At 40.3% G+C, this 15,555-nt stretch overlaps 1 protein-coding gene across 1 annotated transcript in view; it reads right to left on the minus strand.

Moving 5' to 3' along the window:
• SENP7 (SUMO specific peptidase 7) overlaps nt 1–15,555 on the minus strand; it is a 181,560-nt gene that overhangs the window by 100,938 nt on the left and 65,067 nt on the right. Inside the window, exon 5 of the mRNA XM_081086738.1 lies at nt 10,691–10,888. Within this exon, the coding sequence (XP_080942864.1) occupies nt 10,691–10,888 (198 nt within the window). The remainder of the gene's footprint in view (nt 1–10,690; nt 10,889–15,555) is intronic.

The following is a 15,555-nucleotide window of genomic DNA, read 5'->3' on the forward strand; positions in this document are numbered from 1 at the left end:
CCTCATTGTTGTTTTGATTTGCATCTCTCGGATGAATAGTGACTTTGAGCATGTTTTCATATGTCTCTTGGCTTTCTGAATGTCCTCTTTTGAAAGGTGTCTATTTAGGTCCTTTGCCCATTTTTTGATTGGATTGTTTATCTTCCTTTTGTTAAGTTGTATGTGTTCCCTATAGATTTTGGAGATTAGGCCCTTATCAGATATGACATTGGCAAATATGTTTTCCCACACAGTGGGTTTTCTCGTTGTTTTGTTGATGGTTTCTTTTGCTGTGCAGAAGCTTTTTATTTTCTCTAGAAGATTCTTGAGTAACCTTATAACTGTGGTTTTGAACTCGATATCCAGTATTTTGCTTTCTTCCATTTCTTTCATTGTGACATGTTTCTTTGTCTCCACATTTTGGCTTCTTCCCTGTGTTTGTTTCTATGTACTGGGTATCTGCTAAGTCTCCTAGAGTTGATAGAGTGGCCTTGTGTAGTAGGGGTCTAATAGGGCCCAGTGGCTCAAATTCCCCAGTCACCTGAGGTGGACACTCTTGGTGCACCCCTTTGTGAGCTGTGTACAGAGTCTTATTGTAGTTGAGCCTTGATTATTGTTGGTGTCACTGGGAGGAATTGACCTCCAGGCTGTGGGGACCAGCTATGACTACAATGGGAGAGCTGCTGTGCAGGAGACACCCTTATGGAGCAGGACTTGCTTCAGTGGGGCTTTGGTGCTCACTGAGTCTGCCCCTTGAGTGTGTCACTTATGGATGTGAAGAGTTATAATCTGGTATACTCTCACAGTGACTACTGGGTACACTGGCTCTCAGGTCTCCAGAGAGGTTCAAAGTCAGCCACTGCCTGGGGCCATCCGGCAGAAGCTACAGAGAGATCTGCAGATCCTCCTCTTTGTATCAGGTTTGGAAATGTCCATGCAAGGCCCAGGTGGGAAGCAAGGCAGGCTGGTGCTGGTGCCAGGTCATGGGCCTTTTATTGATAGCTTTGGGGCTCCCTGACCCAGCTGCAGCTTGTTGGACAAGTTTTAGGCTGAGAAAGGACAGGCCATTCATATACAAAAGCTTCTGCACACAGCTTGGGTGGGATAGGCTCTCAGGGAATCACCAGAGCAAAGCAAACAGAAATGGCTGTCAGTCAGCACTGCACTGGGGAGGTCTCCGCATTGGAACAATGACTGCTGCAAGCACATCCATCTGGAAGAAAGCTGCCCTCAGTTCCTGCCCTGATGCCAGGCAGTCCAGTTTCCCCCCATGTGTGTCTGGGTCCTCCAGAGCCTCACCCGGCACTGGAGCTCAGAAGAATTGGGAGCCTGTGAAAGCAGTTCGTAGTGTCAGCCTTTTAAGAGGATCAGCTGGGTCTCCAGCAGCCTGTGTGTCAGCCCAATCCACACTGGTTTTTAGAGTCCATAGTTCTTACTGCCTGTAGGGACTTCCTATCCCAGCTCTGGAACAGTGGGCTGGAGGTCTGTTGTGGGGCTGGGGCTCTCTGCTCCTCCAGGCAGCCTCCGCAGAGGCAGTCTCCCTCCCGATTAAAAAAGCTGCACACCCAGGTGCCAGACCAGCCCGTTCTGTGCCTTTACACCTCTTACCAGTCTGTGTGCTTTCTTCTTTACTTCTATTATTATTGTACTTCCACTCAGCCAGCTTTTTGATGGTTCTGGATGATGGCTGCTCTGTATTTCAGTTGTAATTTTTTTAATATATTTTTTATTGATTAAGATATTACATATGCGTCCTTATCCCCACGTTCCCCCCTACCCCACCCACACTCATGCCCTCACCCCCCCCCCTCCGTTGTCCGTGTCCATTGGTTAGGCCTATATGCTTGCATATAAGTCCTTTGGTTGATCTTTCCCCCTTACCCCCACCCTCCCCTACCTTCCCTCCAAGGCCCAACAGTCCAATCAATGCCTCTCCATCTCTGGATCAGTCCTTGTTCATCAGTTTATGTTGTTCATTATATTCCACAAATGAGTGAGATCATGTGGTATTTATCCACTCTCCAGTTCCATCCATGCTGTGGCAAATGGCAAGAGTTCCTTTTTCTTCTTCGTCTTCTTAAAGAATACCTTTCAGCATTTCATATAATGCTGGTTTGGTGGTGATGAACTCCTTTAGCTTTTTCTTATCTGTGAAGCTCTTCATCTGACCTTCTATTCTGAATGATAGCTTTGCTGGATAAAGTAATCTTGGTTGTAGGTTCTTGCTATTCATCACTTTGAATATTTCTTGCCACTCTCTTCAGGCCTGCGTGGTTTCTGTTGAGAAATCAGCTTACAGTCGTATGGGTACTCCCTTGTAGATAACTGACTGTCTTTCTCTTGCTGCTTTTAAGATTCTCTCGTTGTCTTTTACTCTTGGCATTTGAATTATGATGTGTCTTGCTGTGGTCCTCTTTGGGTTCCTTTTGTTTGGGGTTCTCTGCGCTTCCTGGACTTGTAAGTCTATTTCTTTCACCAGGTAGGGGAAGTTTTCTGTCATTATTTCTTCAAATAGGTTTTCAATATCTTGCTCTCTCTCATCTTCTGGCACCCCTATAATTCTGATGTTGGTACGCTTGAAGTTGTTCCAGAGGCTCCTTACACTATATTCATATTTTTGGAATCTTTTTTCTTTTTCGGTTGGGTATTTTTTGTTTCTTCGTATTTCAAATCTTTGACTTGATTCTTGGGATCCTCTTGTGTGCTGTTGGATCTCTGTATATTATTCTTTATTTCAGTCAGTGTATGCTTAATTTCCAGTTGGTCTTTTTTCATATCCTCCAGGGTCTCACTAAATTTATTGGCGGTTTCAATAAAATTCTTGAAAAACCTTATAAACGTGGTTTTGAACTCTATATCCAGTTGTTTGCTTTCCTCCATTTCTGTCATTTGTGACCTGTTTCTTTGTCTCCGCATTTTTTTTATGCTTCCCTGTGTTGGTAGAGTGGTTTTGTGTGCTAGGTGTCCTGTAGGGCCCAGTGGCTCAGCCTCCCCCGTTACCTGAGGTGGACACTCTTGGTGCACCCCCTTGTGGGCTTTGTGCACAGTCTTGTTGTAGTTATGCCTTTACTGTTGTAGGATCACTGGGAGGAATTGACCTCCAGGCCAGTTGGCAGTGAGAATCAGCTGTGTCGGCAGTGGGAGAACTTCTGTGCTGAAGACACCCTTCTGGGGCAAGACTTGCTTCAGTGGGGCTTTGGTGCTCACTGAGTCTGCGCCCTGAGTGTGTCCCTTATGGATCTGAGGAGTTGTAATCTGGATGGTCCCCCTCTGACCACTGGGTACACTGGCTCTTGGATCTAAGGCGGTGCTAATTTAGCCTCTGCCTGGTTACCCAGCAGGAGCTACAAAGAGAACTGCAGATTCCCCTTCCTTTTTTGGAGTTTGGAGGTGCCCTGATGAGGCCCAGCTGTGAAACAATGCAAGCTGCTGTGGGGACTTGGGCCTTCTCTTGGAAGTTCTGGGTCTGTCTGGCCCAGCTGCAATTTGTTAGGTAATTTTCAGGTTGCAAAGGGCCAGGGCATTCATATGCAAAAGCCTCTGCCACAGCCTGGGTGGGGCGGGGTCTCAGGGAATCAAAGGGCAGAGCAAGCAGCTATGGTTGGTCCTCAGCCCTGCCCTAAGGGGCCACGCGTCTCAGTGTCCCGATAATTGCTGCAAGCACCTCTGAGGGAAAGCCACCCTCAAGTTCAGAGTTCTGCCTGCTGCCAGACAGTCCAGTTTCTCCCCATATGAGTCCTGGGTCCCCAGAGACTTCCCGGAACCTGAGTTCAGGGCAGTCAGGAGCTTGTGACTCCCTCCAGATTCAAAAAGACAGCCGCGTCGTCAGGTACCAGGCCCTTTCCGCGCGCGCGCTCGAGCCTCCATACCTCTGCACTTTACTTCCACAGCTCCTCTGGCTCTCAGTGTGTTTTTCTCTTTCCTTCTAGTTGTAGAATTTACACTCAGCCTGCCTTCCTGTAGTTCTGGATGATGTCCATTTTGTATTTTCGTTGTATTTTTGAAGTTGTTGTGGGAGGCAGCAATTTCCCAGTGTTTACCTATGCCGCCATGTTAGTTTCTCCTCTTCAGTTGTAATTTTTAAGTGGTTGTGAGAGGCAGCAAGTACAGGCATTTACCTATGCCACCATCTTGGTTCTCCCTTTAGCATTTCTTGCAGTGCTGGTTTGGTGGTGATGAACTCCTTTAGCTCCTTTTTTTTTTTTTTTTTTTTTTGGTCTGGGAAGCTTTTCATTTCTCCACCTATTTTGAATGATAGCCTTGCTGAATATAGTAATCTTGGTTTCAGATCCTTGCTTTTCTTTGTCTTGAATACTTCATGCCAGTCTCTTCTGGCCTGTAGAGTTTATGATGAGAAATCAGCTGACAGCCTTATTGGAGCTCCTTTGTAGGTAACAAGTTGCTTTTCTCTTACTGCCTTTAAGATTCTCTCTTTGTCTTTAATTTTTGGCATTTTAATTTTAATGCATCTGGCCATAGACCTTTTGGGTTCTTCTTGCTTGGGACTCTCTTGCCATCTGGATTTGTGTGACTTTTTTCTTTCCCCAGGTTTGGGGAAGTTTTCTGCCATTATTTCTTCAAACACACTCTCTATCCCTTGCTCACTTTCATCCCCTTCTGGCATCCTATTATGCACACATTGTTATGTTTCATGTTGTCACCCGGCTCCCTTAAGCTGTCCTCCTGTTTTATAATTGTTTTTCCCTGAGACTCTTTTGGGATTTTTTATTTATTTATTTTTTATTGTTTTATTGCTTAAAGTATTACAAAGAGTATTACATATGTCTCCTTTTTTTCCCGCCCTTAACAATCCCCTGGCCTCCTCTACCTGCCAGTGTCTTAAGTCCATTGGTTATGCTTATATGCATGCATACAAGTCCTTCGGTTGATCTGAGACTCTTTTGAAAAGCAGCTTCAACTCTCTTCCAAATGATAATCGCATCAGTCCCTTCATTTACCCTGTCCCTTTTCAGCTAAACTGCAATGTTTCATCCAGTAATAAAAAGAATAGTTTTTCTCACCAGGAAGGGTTAGTAGCTAGATTATATGTTCAATGAAATTTAAATATAAAGGAAGAGTACCAATAAGATTCTAATTTGTTTTTTACTGTGTGTGTCTGCTTTTTTGTGTGAACTACCAGCCAGTATAGAACTTTTTATCTGAGCTCCAGGTTTTGTAAATTTAGCTTGTTCAATGTGAATGAATCATCTTTGTTTTCAGACTTGTTCCTATATCTGTATCTTCTTCCTGGCTAAGTTATGACTCCTGTGTACACTGTTCTCCAAATTAGGACTTCGTTATTGTCCTGATTCTAATTTCTTCTTTACCCTTCATATCCAATCATTTATCATGTCTAGTTAATTTTACCTTCTAGTCTCAAAATTATCTCGTTCCATGTTTATTACCACTGTCTCAGTTCAAATCCTAATGACTTTATGCCTTTTATTACTACCATAGTTAACTGGATTGGGCTTTCTGTACAAAGTCTTTTTCTTCTTAGTTATTTCCCTATATTGTTGCCTATATTGTATTAATTCTAAAAGCAAATATAACTTGCCCTACCTAGCTGGTTTGGTTCAATACACAGAACATTGCCTGTGGACTGAAGGGTCCTGGGTTCGATTCTAGTCAAGTGTAAATGCACAGGTTGCATGCTCAATAGCCAGTAGGGGGCGTGTAGGAGGCAGCCAATCAATGACTCTCTTATCACTGATATTTCTATTTCTCTCTCCCTCTTCCTTCCACTCTGAAGTCAATAAAAATATATTTTACAAATAAATAGATAAATAAATGACATATTGGATCAGATGAATTTAACTGACATTTATAGAACATTTCACCCCAAGGCTGCAGAATATACATTCTTCTCAAGTGCACATAGGTCATTCTCAAAGACAGACAACATGTTAGGACACAAAACAAGTCTCTACAAGTTCAAAAAGACTGAAATCATATCAAGCATCTTCTCAGATCACAGTGTAATGAAACTAGAAGTCAACTACAGTAAAAACACCCAAAACATTCAAACACATGGAAGCTAAACAGCACGTTATTAAACAATGAATGGGTTACCAAAGATCAAAGAAGAAATAAAGAACATTCAGGAAACAAATGAAAATAAAACACAACACTCCAAAATCTATGGGATATAGTGAAAGCAGTCCTGAGAGGGAAATTCATAGCACTACAGGCCTACCTCAAGAAACAAGAAAAACTGGTAATAAATTCTCTAACCCTACAACTTAAAGAATTAGAAAGAGAGCAACAAGAAAAGCCCACAGTATCCAGAAGGAATAAAGATCAGAATGGAAATAAACGACATAGAGACCAAATAAACAATACAAAAGGTCAATAGAACCAAGAGATGGTTCTGTAAAAGGATAAACAAGATTGATGAAACTCTAGCCAGGCTCACCAAGAAACAACAAGAGAGGACCCAAATAAACAAAATCAGAAATGAAAGGGTAAAGTAACAACCAACCCCACAGAAATACAAAGGATTGGAAAAATATACTACAAACAACTCTATTCTAATAAACTGGATAACCTAGATGAAATGGACATATTCATAAAAAATAATTTCCAAAACTCAATTAAGATGAATCAGAAAATCTGAATAGGCTGATAACTACTGATGAAATTGAAGCAGCAATAAAAAAAATTTTTAAAACTCCCAGCAAACAAAAGTCCTGGTCAGGATGACTTCACAGGGGAGTTTTATGAACCCTTCAAAGAACGACTAACACCTATCCTCCTCAAACTATTCCAAATAATCCAAGAGGAAGGAACACTTCTAAGCTCTTTCTATGAGACTGGTATTATCTTAATTCCAAAACCAGCTAAGGACACTGCAAAGAAAGAGAATTATAGGCTAATATCTCAGATAAAAATAAATACTAAAATACTCAATAAAATATTAGGCAAATCGGATCCAGCAATATATTAAAAAGATCATACACCATGACCAAGTGGGATTTAGTTTGGTGATGCAAGGCTGGTACAATATCAGCAAATCAGTAAACGTGATATATCACATAAACAAATTGAAAGACAAAAATCACATCATTATATCAACAGATGCAGAAAAAGCATTCAACAAAATCCAACACTCACTTTTCACAAAAACTCTCAACAAAGTAGGAATAGAATAAGTATATCTCAACATGATAAAGGCCATATATGACAAACTACAACGAACATCATACTCAATGGGAAAAAACTAAAACGATTTCCTCAAAGAACAAAAACAAGACAGCAAGACAGGAATGTCTGATTTCACCACTCTTATTCAACACAGTACTGGAAGTCCTAGCCACAGTGATCAGATAAGAAGAAAACATAAAAGGCATCCAAATTGGAAAGGAAGAAGTAAAACTTGTCATTACTCACAGATAACATGATATTGTACATAGAAAACCCTGAAGACACCACCAAAAAGACTACTATATTTAATTAAATGAATTCAGGAACATAGCAGGATACAAAAGTAACAACCAGAAATCAATGGTATTTTGATACACCAATAATGAATTCTCAGAATGAGAAACTAAACAAACAATCCCATTTACCACTGCAACAAAAAAATTTAAATACTTAGGAAAAAACTTAACCAAGGTGGTAAAAGACTGGTACTTGGAAAACTACAGGACATTAAAAAAAGAAATAAAGATATAAACAAGTAGAAAAATATACCATGTTGATGGATAGGTAGAGTTAACATCATTAAAATGTCCATACTACACAAAGCAATTTATAGATTCAATGCAATCCCTACTAAAATACCAATGGCATATTTCACAGATCTAGACCAAATACTCCATAAATTTATATGGAATTTTAAAAGACCCATAATAGTCATAGCAATCTTGAGAAAGAAGAACAAAGTGGGAGGGATCACAATACAGACATCAAATTATACTACAAAGCCACTGTAATCAAAACAGCCTGGTGCTGGCACAAGAACAGGCATATAGATCAATGGAACACAACAGAGACCCCAGAAATCAACCCAAGCCATTATGCTCAATTAGTATTTGACAACGGAGGAAAGAGCATACAATGGAGTCAAGACAGTCTCTTCAATAAATGGTGTTGGGAAAACTGGACAGATACAAGCAAAAAAATGAAGCTAGAACACCTACTTGCACCATACACAAGAATAAACTCAAAATGGGTAAAAGATTACAATGCAAGTCGTGAAACCATGAAAATCTTAGAAGAAACCATAGGCAGCAAAATCTCAGACATCTCTCGTACCAATATGTTTATGGATACATCTCCTAGGGCCGTGGTCAGCAAACTGCAGCTCATGAGCCACATGCAGCTCTTTGGCCCCTTGAGTATGGCTCTTCCTAAGCTTTAGGAGTACCCTAATTAAGTTAATAACAATGTACCTACCTATATAGTTTAAGTTTAAAAACTTTGGCTCTCAAAAGAAATTTCAATCGTTGTACTGTTGATATTTGGCTCTGTTGACTAATGAGTTTGCTGACCACTATCCTAGGGCAAAAGTAACTAAAGAGAAAGTAACCACATCAAAATAAAAAGCTTCTGCACAGCAAAAGAAACCATCAACAAAATGAAAAGGAAGTCCACTCTTTGGGAAAACATATTTGGCAATAATACATCTGATAAAGGGTTAATAGCCAAAATACATAAGGAACTCATACAACTTAACAAAAGAAAGACAAACAATCCAATTTAAAAATTGGCAAAGGACTTAGATAATTCTCAAAAGAGGACATACAGATAGCCAAGAAACATATGAAAAATTGCTCAAAGTCAATGATCATCAGAGAGATGCATATTAAAACAACAATCACCTCAAACCTGTCAGAATGGTTATCATCAACAAATCAACAAATGATAAGTGCTGGCAAGGATGTGGAGAAAAGGGAACCCTAGTACTGCTGGTGGGAATGCAGACTGGTATAGCCATTATGGAAAACAGTATGGAATTTTCTCAAAAAATTAAATATGGAGCTGCCATTTGACCCAGTGATCCCACTTGCAGCACTATATCTTAAGAGACCTGAAACAACAATCAGAAAGAATGTATGCATCCCTCTGTTCATTGCAGCGCGATTTACAATAGCTAAGGTCTGAAACAGCCCAAGGGCCCATCAGTAAATAAGTGGGAAAAAAGCTGTGGTACATTTACACCATGGAATACTATGCAGCCATAAAAAAGAAGGATCTCTTAGCGCATGGAGGGTCCTGCAGAGTATTAGGCTAAGTGAAATAAGCCAGTTAGATAAAGACATGATCTCACTCATATGTGGAATCTAAGGAACAAAATAAACTGATGAACAAAATAGATCCAGAGACATAGAAGCATGGAACAGACTGTGGCATCTCAGAGGGAGAGCAGGGGAGGTTGGTTGGGGGAAGAGATCAACCAAAGAACTTGTATGAATATAAGCATAAAGCATGGGCACGAACAATCAGGTGTTGAAGTCCTGGGGTGGGTTGGGGAGGGGGCATGGAAGGAGGGGGCTAGAAGAGGTCAATGGGGGAAAGCGGGAAACATTTGTAATACTTTCAACAATAACGATTTTTTAATTAAAATAATAATAATCTCAGGGATTATAAGGGCCATTCCTTTAATTACCCTCTTTATCTATCAGAACAATAAGAGAATAGTTCACCCATACTATAAAGGAAAATGCTAGAATCCAGAAGAATGAGAGCAAACTGCTTCATGAGTTACTGAAATTAAGCTGTCTAGGACTTAACATGCTTTAAAAAGTTAGATTTATATCAGTTATGATCTAATAAGGAAATTCTCGTTACTTGGCTTTTATATTTTTCACCTTTTTTAATTTAAGAGACGTGTCCTTTCTAAATTAATGTATAAAATTATGTTCAGGTGTTATGACAAAGCTCTTTTATTTTTAAAATAACTGTTGAAAGTTAGTGGTTTTTATCTGGATCTTGACTTAAAACTCTTATAGAGTGTCATTCAATTACAGACCATATAACCTAAGCACTAAGTAGCTAATGACATGTTAGTCTAAATGAAAGCAAAGTACCTCCCCCAAAAACTATTAAAACTATACATGAAAACACATTAAAAATACTATGTTACAGATCACAAATTCCCAGAACTAATTCCTAATGTTTGGCCCCAAACTCCACACATAATTCTTTTAAAAAATAAAAAACAAATCTGGTCTTGTTAGTTTTCAAAATTAAACTGCATGTTTATATTAAAAACCTGGTGGTAATATTTCAATATCATCTTTTTTTCAAAAAACAGCATGTAAAATAAAAGAAAGTTCAACAAAGTTAAGTGGTAAGTACTTAGATTAAATAGTATCTAAAAGGTATGTTAAAGATGCAGAAAATAGAAAAGATATGTTACCATATCTTTTAAAAGTTATTTAATCTAGGTCATTACCTATTTGTATACATCTCTTCATTTTATATCATATATGAATCTTAAAATATGTATATGTTTATCAAATTATAAAGTAAGTTAAATGCATTGATACTTGCTTTTAAAAATAATTCTGTCAATCTATTTAATCAAGTATGGAACTATCACTAAGTTTGTAAATCAAGGTTGTCAACTTTTAAGATTTGCTACAAATTGGGTGCACCTGCATATGAAGATTTTCTTAAATATCATTTCCAACAATCTTATTTTTAAGACTATTGGACTTATTTCTAAGTGTGGTAAGCTGAACAAAATCAATACTGAACAACATACCTTTCAGATAATTTAAGGCTTTGGTGGAGAGGTTCTAATTTTTGACATGTCTCTAGGCTGTCAACAGATGTCGAAGGCAATGAGTCTGATTGCACCTTGTTGGCATCACATAAATTAGCATCGTTTCTAGGTAGGATCTTTCTGAATTTTCGTCCTAAATCCGTCCATAGGACATTCGTCAACATAACTTTGAGTTGCCTGTTACACACATAAATAATTAATACTAAACATTGTATAATACATGAATGCATCACAAATAATAACAAATGAAAACCTCCAGGAATTCTAAATTTTAGTTCTTGAAGCAATAAAATAGAATAGTAAACATCATAAGTAAAAATTTTGCCTAACCATTCTCAAATATACATTAAAAAGTAAAGCCTATTTCACTTAAATTGGGATTGTCTTCAGAATTGTTATACTACAACTGTAGTCACACACCTTGTACAGCTGTTGGATTCCTGACAACCCATCTGTGTCTATTCTCACTGTTAGTGGAACAATAATACACACCTGCACATATCATCACAGAGGCAAGAACTTTCTGCACTAAAAATTTTTTTCTTTTAGCATTTATTGATTTGGAAAACGCTGTTAAAACTAAGGGTGCAATGGTAGATCATCTACAGTCTCAAGCCTATGTAATCTTAAAATACAGATTTAATTTTACTTTATTTCTAAAAATAGGTCAATTTAAAACATTTACTTTTATTGTACCTATACCAATTTCAAAAGTAAAACTGCACCCTAGCTGGTTTGCTCAATGGTTAGAGTCTCAGCCTGTGGATGAAGGTTCCCGGGTTCAATTCTGATCAAGGGCACTTGCCATGGTTGCAGGCTGTTCCAGCCTTTTGCCTCATTACATTTTGCCTATGACTCATTCAATACATCCTTGGGCTGATAATACTGGAACCATGAAATATATTCTTTGCAGTAGTGTAACCAGGCTATCAAGTAGACTTGAAACAATGTCAAATGAGGAATGGCTGAAAGATTTGGATATATTTAATCATATTATTCTCCCTGGTACCAGTTTTAGGCACCAGTTTGTTTGTTTGTTTGTTTAACAAATATATGAATATTAAGAAACAGAAAGCAAAATGCTCATGTATTTGTGTTGTTGTTGTTATTAATCCTCATCCAAGGACATTTTTCCATTGATTTTTAGAGAGTGGAAGGGAGACAGGGAGGGAGAGAGGGTGAGGAAGGGAGGGAGGGATATATATATATATATATATATATATATATATATAGAGAGAGAGAGAGAGAGAGAGAGAGAGAGAGAGAGAGACAGAGACAGAGACATCGATTGGTTGCCTCCCACACACGCCCTGATTGGGGCCAAGGATCGAACCTTCAACCCAGGTTTGCGCCCTTGACTGGGAATCAAACCCAAGACCCTTCAGTGCATGGGCAGTCACTGTAACCACTGAGAACACTGGCCAGGGCAAGTGCTCATCCATATATATAAAACCCTAAGCGACCATTTGACTGGTCGCTATGATGTGCACTGACCACCAGGGGGCAGACACTCAACACAGGAACTTCCCCCTGGTGGTCAGTGAGCCCCCACAGTGGGAACGCTGCTCAGCTGGCCGTGGGGCTTCAGACACTGGGCTCATGGCTGGCAAGCGAGTGCAGCTGCGGTGGCGCAAGCCTCTCCCGACTCTGCACAGCAGGGCTGGTATAAGTGGGAGCAGCATAGCACACGGCCCAGCTTGGGCTCCTCCTCCGCCACCTGCTGCTTGGTGCACTACTACATCACTCAGGGGATGTCGGACTGCTGGTCTCAAAATCGGCAGTCCGACATCCCCAGAGGACCTGCGGGGATCGGGCAGAAACTGCAGTCCAACATCCCCCGAGGGGTTCCAGCTTGCGACAGGGGACAGGCCAGGCTGAGGAACCCCACCAGTGCACAAATCCATACACCAGGCCTCTAGTATATTTTAAAGACAAAACAGATCTCAAATAAATCACTTGTTCGCTTGGGTCTATATATTCAGACCATCTGGAAGGAGGGAGTTATCAGTCTTCAGGGGACCCTCCATAGAATGCACTGAAACTCCAACCATTTTGAGATTTTAAAATATTAATCTTTAGAATTCTTATTAAGGAATAAAGAGATGAGTGGCATTTCTCTGAATGAATAAAAAGCATCCTTCTTTCAACAAAGACTTACTAAAGACCTGCTAGCAGAACAACTCTAGAATCTGAGATTCAGCAATGAACAAGATGGTTATAGTTCTGCCTTAATAGAGCTTACATTCCAGAGAAGAATTACCCAATTAATTACTTTATTACAATTGTGATGAGTGATATGAAGGAAAACTACAGATGGCTGCACTTGATCTGAACCAAGTCAGGAAAGATTTTACTGAGAATATGGCATTGAAGCTAAAACCTCAAAGAAAAAGAGGTATTATCCAAAAGAAACAGGTGGAAAATGGAGAGATCTCCAAAAGGAGGGACAAAATGCAATGGCTCTTTGATATGTGTAATTTTTTTTTATCTAATAAAAGAGAAATATGTAAATTGACTGTCACTTCACGATGCCCCACAGCTGATCAGGAGCGAGTATGCAAATTAACCTGACAAAGATGTCAGCGGCTCTGCCCCCCGGCTGCTCTGGGCCCCTGGGCAGCACGCCTCCTCAGGGCCTCCCTGCCACACTCCACACCTGTCAACCGTCCTTGCAGCCTCCCTTTGGCTCAGTCCCCGGCCTCAGAGGCAACCCTCTGGTGCCTGAGGTTGTAGGTCCCGGTGTCTGGCATCTCCCTCTACACCACCCCGCCCCACTGCTCTGGTAAACAACCTAGCGCTAGAGCAGCCCTGTGGGCGCGGACACACACGGAGCTCACTCGGTGCAGTTAGTGTGCTCTGGGAGCCCCGGGCCAGCCAAGGGGCGATGGTGGCAGCTGAAGGCGGCTCAGCTTTATTTTGAATAGATGAAAGAGGCTACCTACATAGTAACCCAAATTATCAGATCTCCCTCCTCACCATCTCGCCAAATCAAGAGGGGAGGGGCGATGGGCGTGGAGGGAGAGCGGGCAAGCAGGAGGCAGAGGGCGGAGGAGGAAGAGGATCAGGAAGGGGGCCAGTTGCATCCCACTTTCACAATGGGAAAGTGAAACGCACTAGCATATCCAACCTCTCCAGTCCTCCCCGCCTCCGCCATCACCACACAGGCTGCTGGAGTGAGCCCGCTGCATGCCAGCAGCCAGGGGAAAGAAGGCCTATTCTTGCACAAATCTTCGTGCATCAGGTTTCTAGTGTTTTATAAGGAAATTACAGGACTTAACCTGGTTCAAGTGCTTAGAGTGAAAAGGAAATCTATACAAGATAAGGATGGACAGTTAGGTAGGACCTGGTGAACTATATTATGGACTTGAGACTTTACATCAACAGCAGTAGAAATATACTAGTTTTAACAAAACAATGATGAGATCAGAAATACATTTTTTAAAGATCACTTTGATCTTCTATGAAAAGGAAATGAGAGCACTAAAGTCAAAGGAAATAAAAATGAATTTATATACATAATGGTGACTTTATCAGGGGTAGATTATTGGAATTCTGGGATCAGAACACAATGGGATGAATAAAAGGAAAAGGAGGAAAGGGATACAAAAAATATAGGCAGTTGACATATGGCTGTGAATAAAGGATACACGACAAAAGCTGAAGATAGATGTGAGGTGCAGGAAAGATTTCTTAGTAATTGGTTGATTAGTTAGCTTAAGACAGAAAATATCTGAGTAAATGCTTATGGGAAGAGGTGAACAGAGTGAGAGAGGTTGAAGGTACAGGAAACAATAATTAACAAAATAAGTTTCCTAAGAAATTATATAAGAGCTAATATTTGCATGGCTGGGTGGCTCAGTTGATTGGAGCATCATCCCATACAGCAGGGGATTGTGGGTTCAATTCCCACTCAGGGCACATGCCTGGGTTTCAGGGTCGATCCCCAATGGGGGCGTGTATGAGAGGTAGCCAATCGATGCTTCTCTCTTACATCGATGGGAGGTGGCCAATCGATGCTTCTCTCTTACATCGATGATTCTCTCTCTCTCCCTTTCTCTCTCTAAGTCAGTGAACATATCCTCTGGTAAGGATTTTTTTAAAAAGAAAAGAAGAACTAATATTTATTGAGCATGCACTATATATCAGGCACTATGCTGAGCACTTTACAGTAATTTACTTCATTTAATCCTCACAACTACTCTATAAGGTACAATAATAACTCTTCTTCTGCAATTGAGAAGACCAAATAGAATGATTAATAACTAAATGGGTGAGTAGTCAAAGTGGGATCTAGACCACACACTCTCAACTCTATTGCCAGCACTTTAACTGTTCCACCTTTCTGACTTGTGATGGGAGAAGGGGCAAGAAGAAAAAGGAATCAAGATCTTCTTTCCAAAGTGATATGAGAGCTAAAGGAAAACAGGCTTGAAAAAAAGAAAAGGTTTCAAATCATCATTGCTGGGGAGGGGCCCCTGAACACAAGTTGGCTAGAGAAGCACAAAAAGATTTTCTTGCAGTTTAGGAATCTAGTGATATCAATAATCATAAATTTATAATGCCAAAAATATACTATTTTGTAACTTCTTTTCATCAGTGCTCAGCCACCTTGGTGTCAACACAATGCAAACATATAATTAGGTTCACAGGTGATTATTAATTACAAAGGAGAAAGGCACCTTTACAATGGAGTGAGATCCAGCAGCTACCATATATTAAACAACTGATCAAATTCAGGACCACGAACAGCAAGACAAGCAGATATTATGTATCCCTGATATGAGGCAATAAGCTATGAAGTACTCTTGCAAAAATGTAACATAAGAGAGAGTGACTGGCGCAGG

This window comes from Myotis nattereri (genome assembly GCF_964212035.1).
Source record: "Myotis nattereri genome assembly, chromosome: 3".
Taxonomy (NCBI): Eukaryota; Metazoa; Chordata; class Mammalia; order Chiroptera; family Vespertilionidae; genus Myotis; species Myotis nattereri.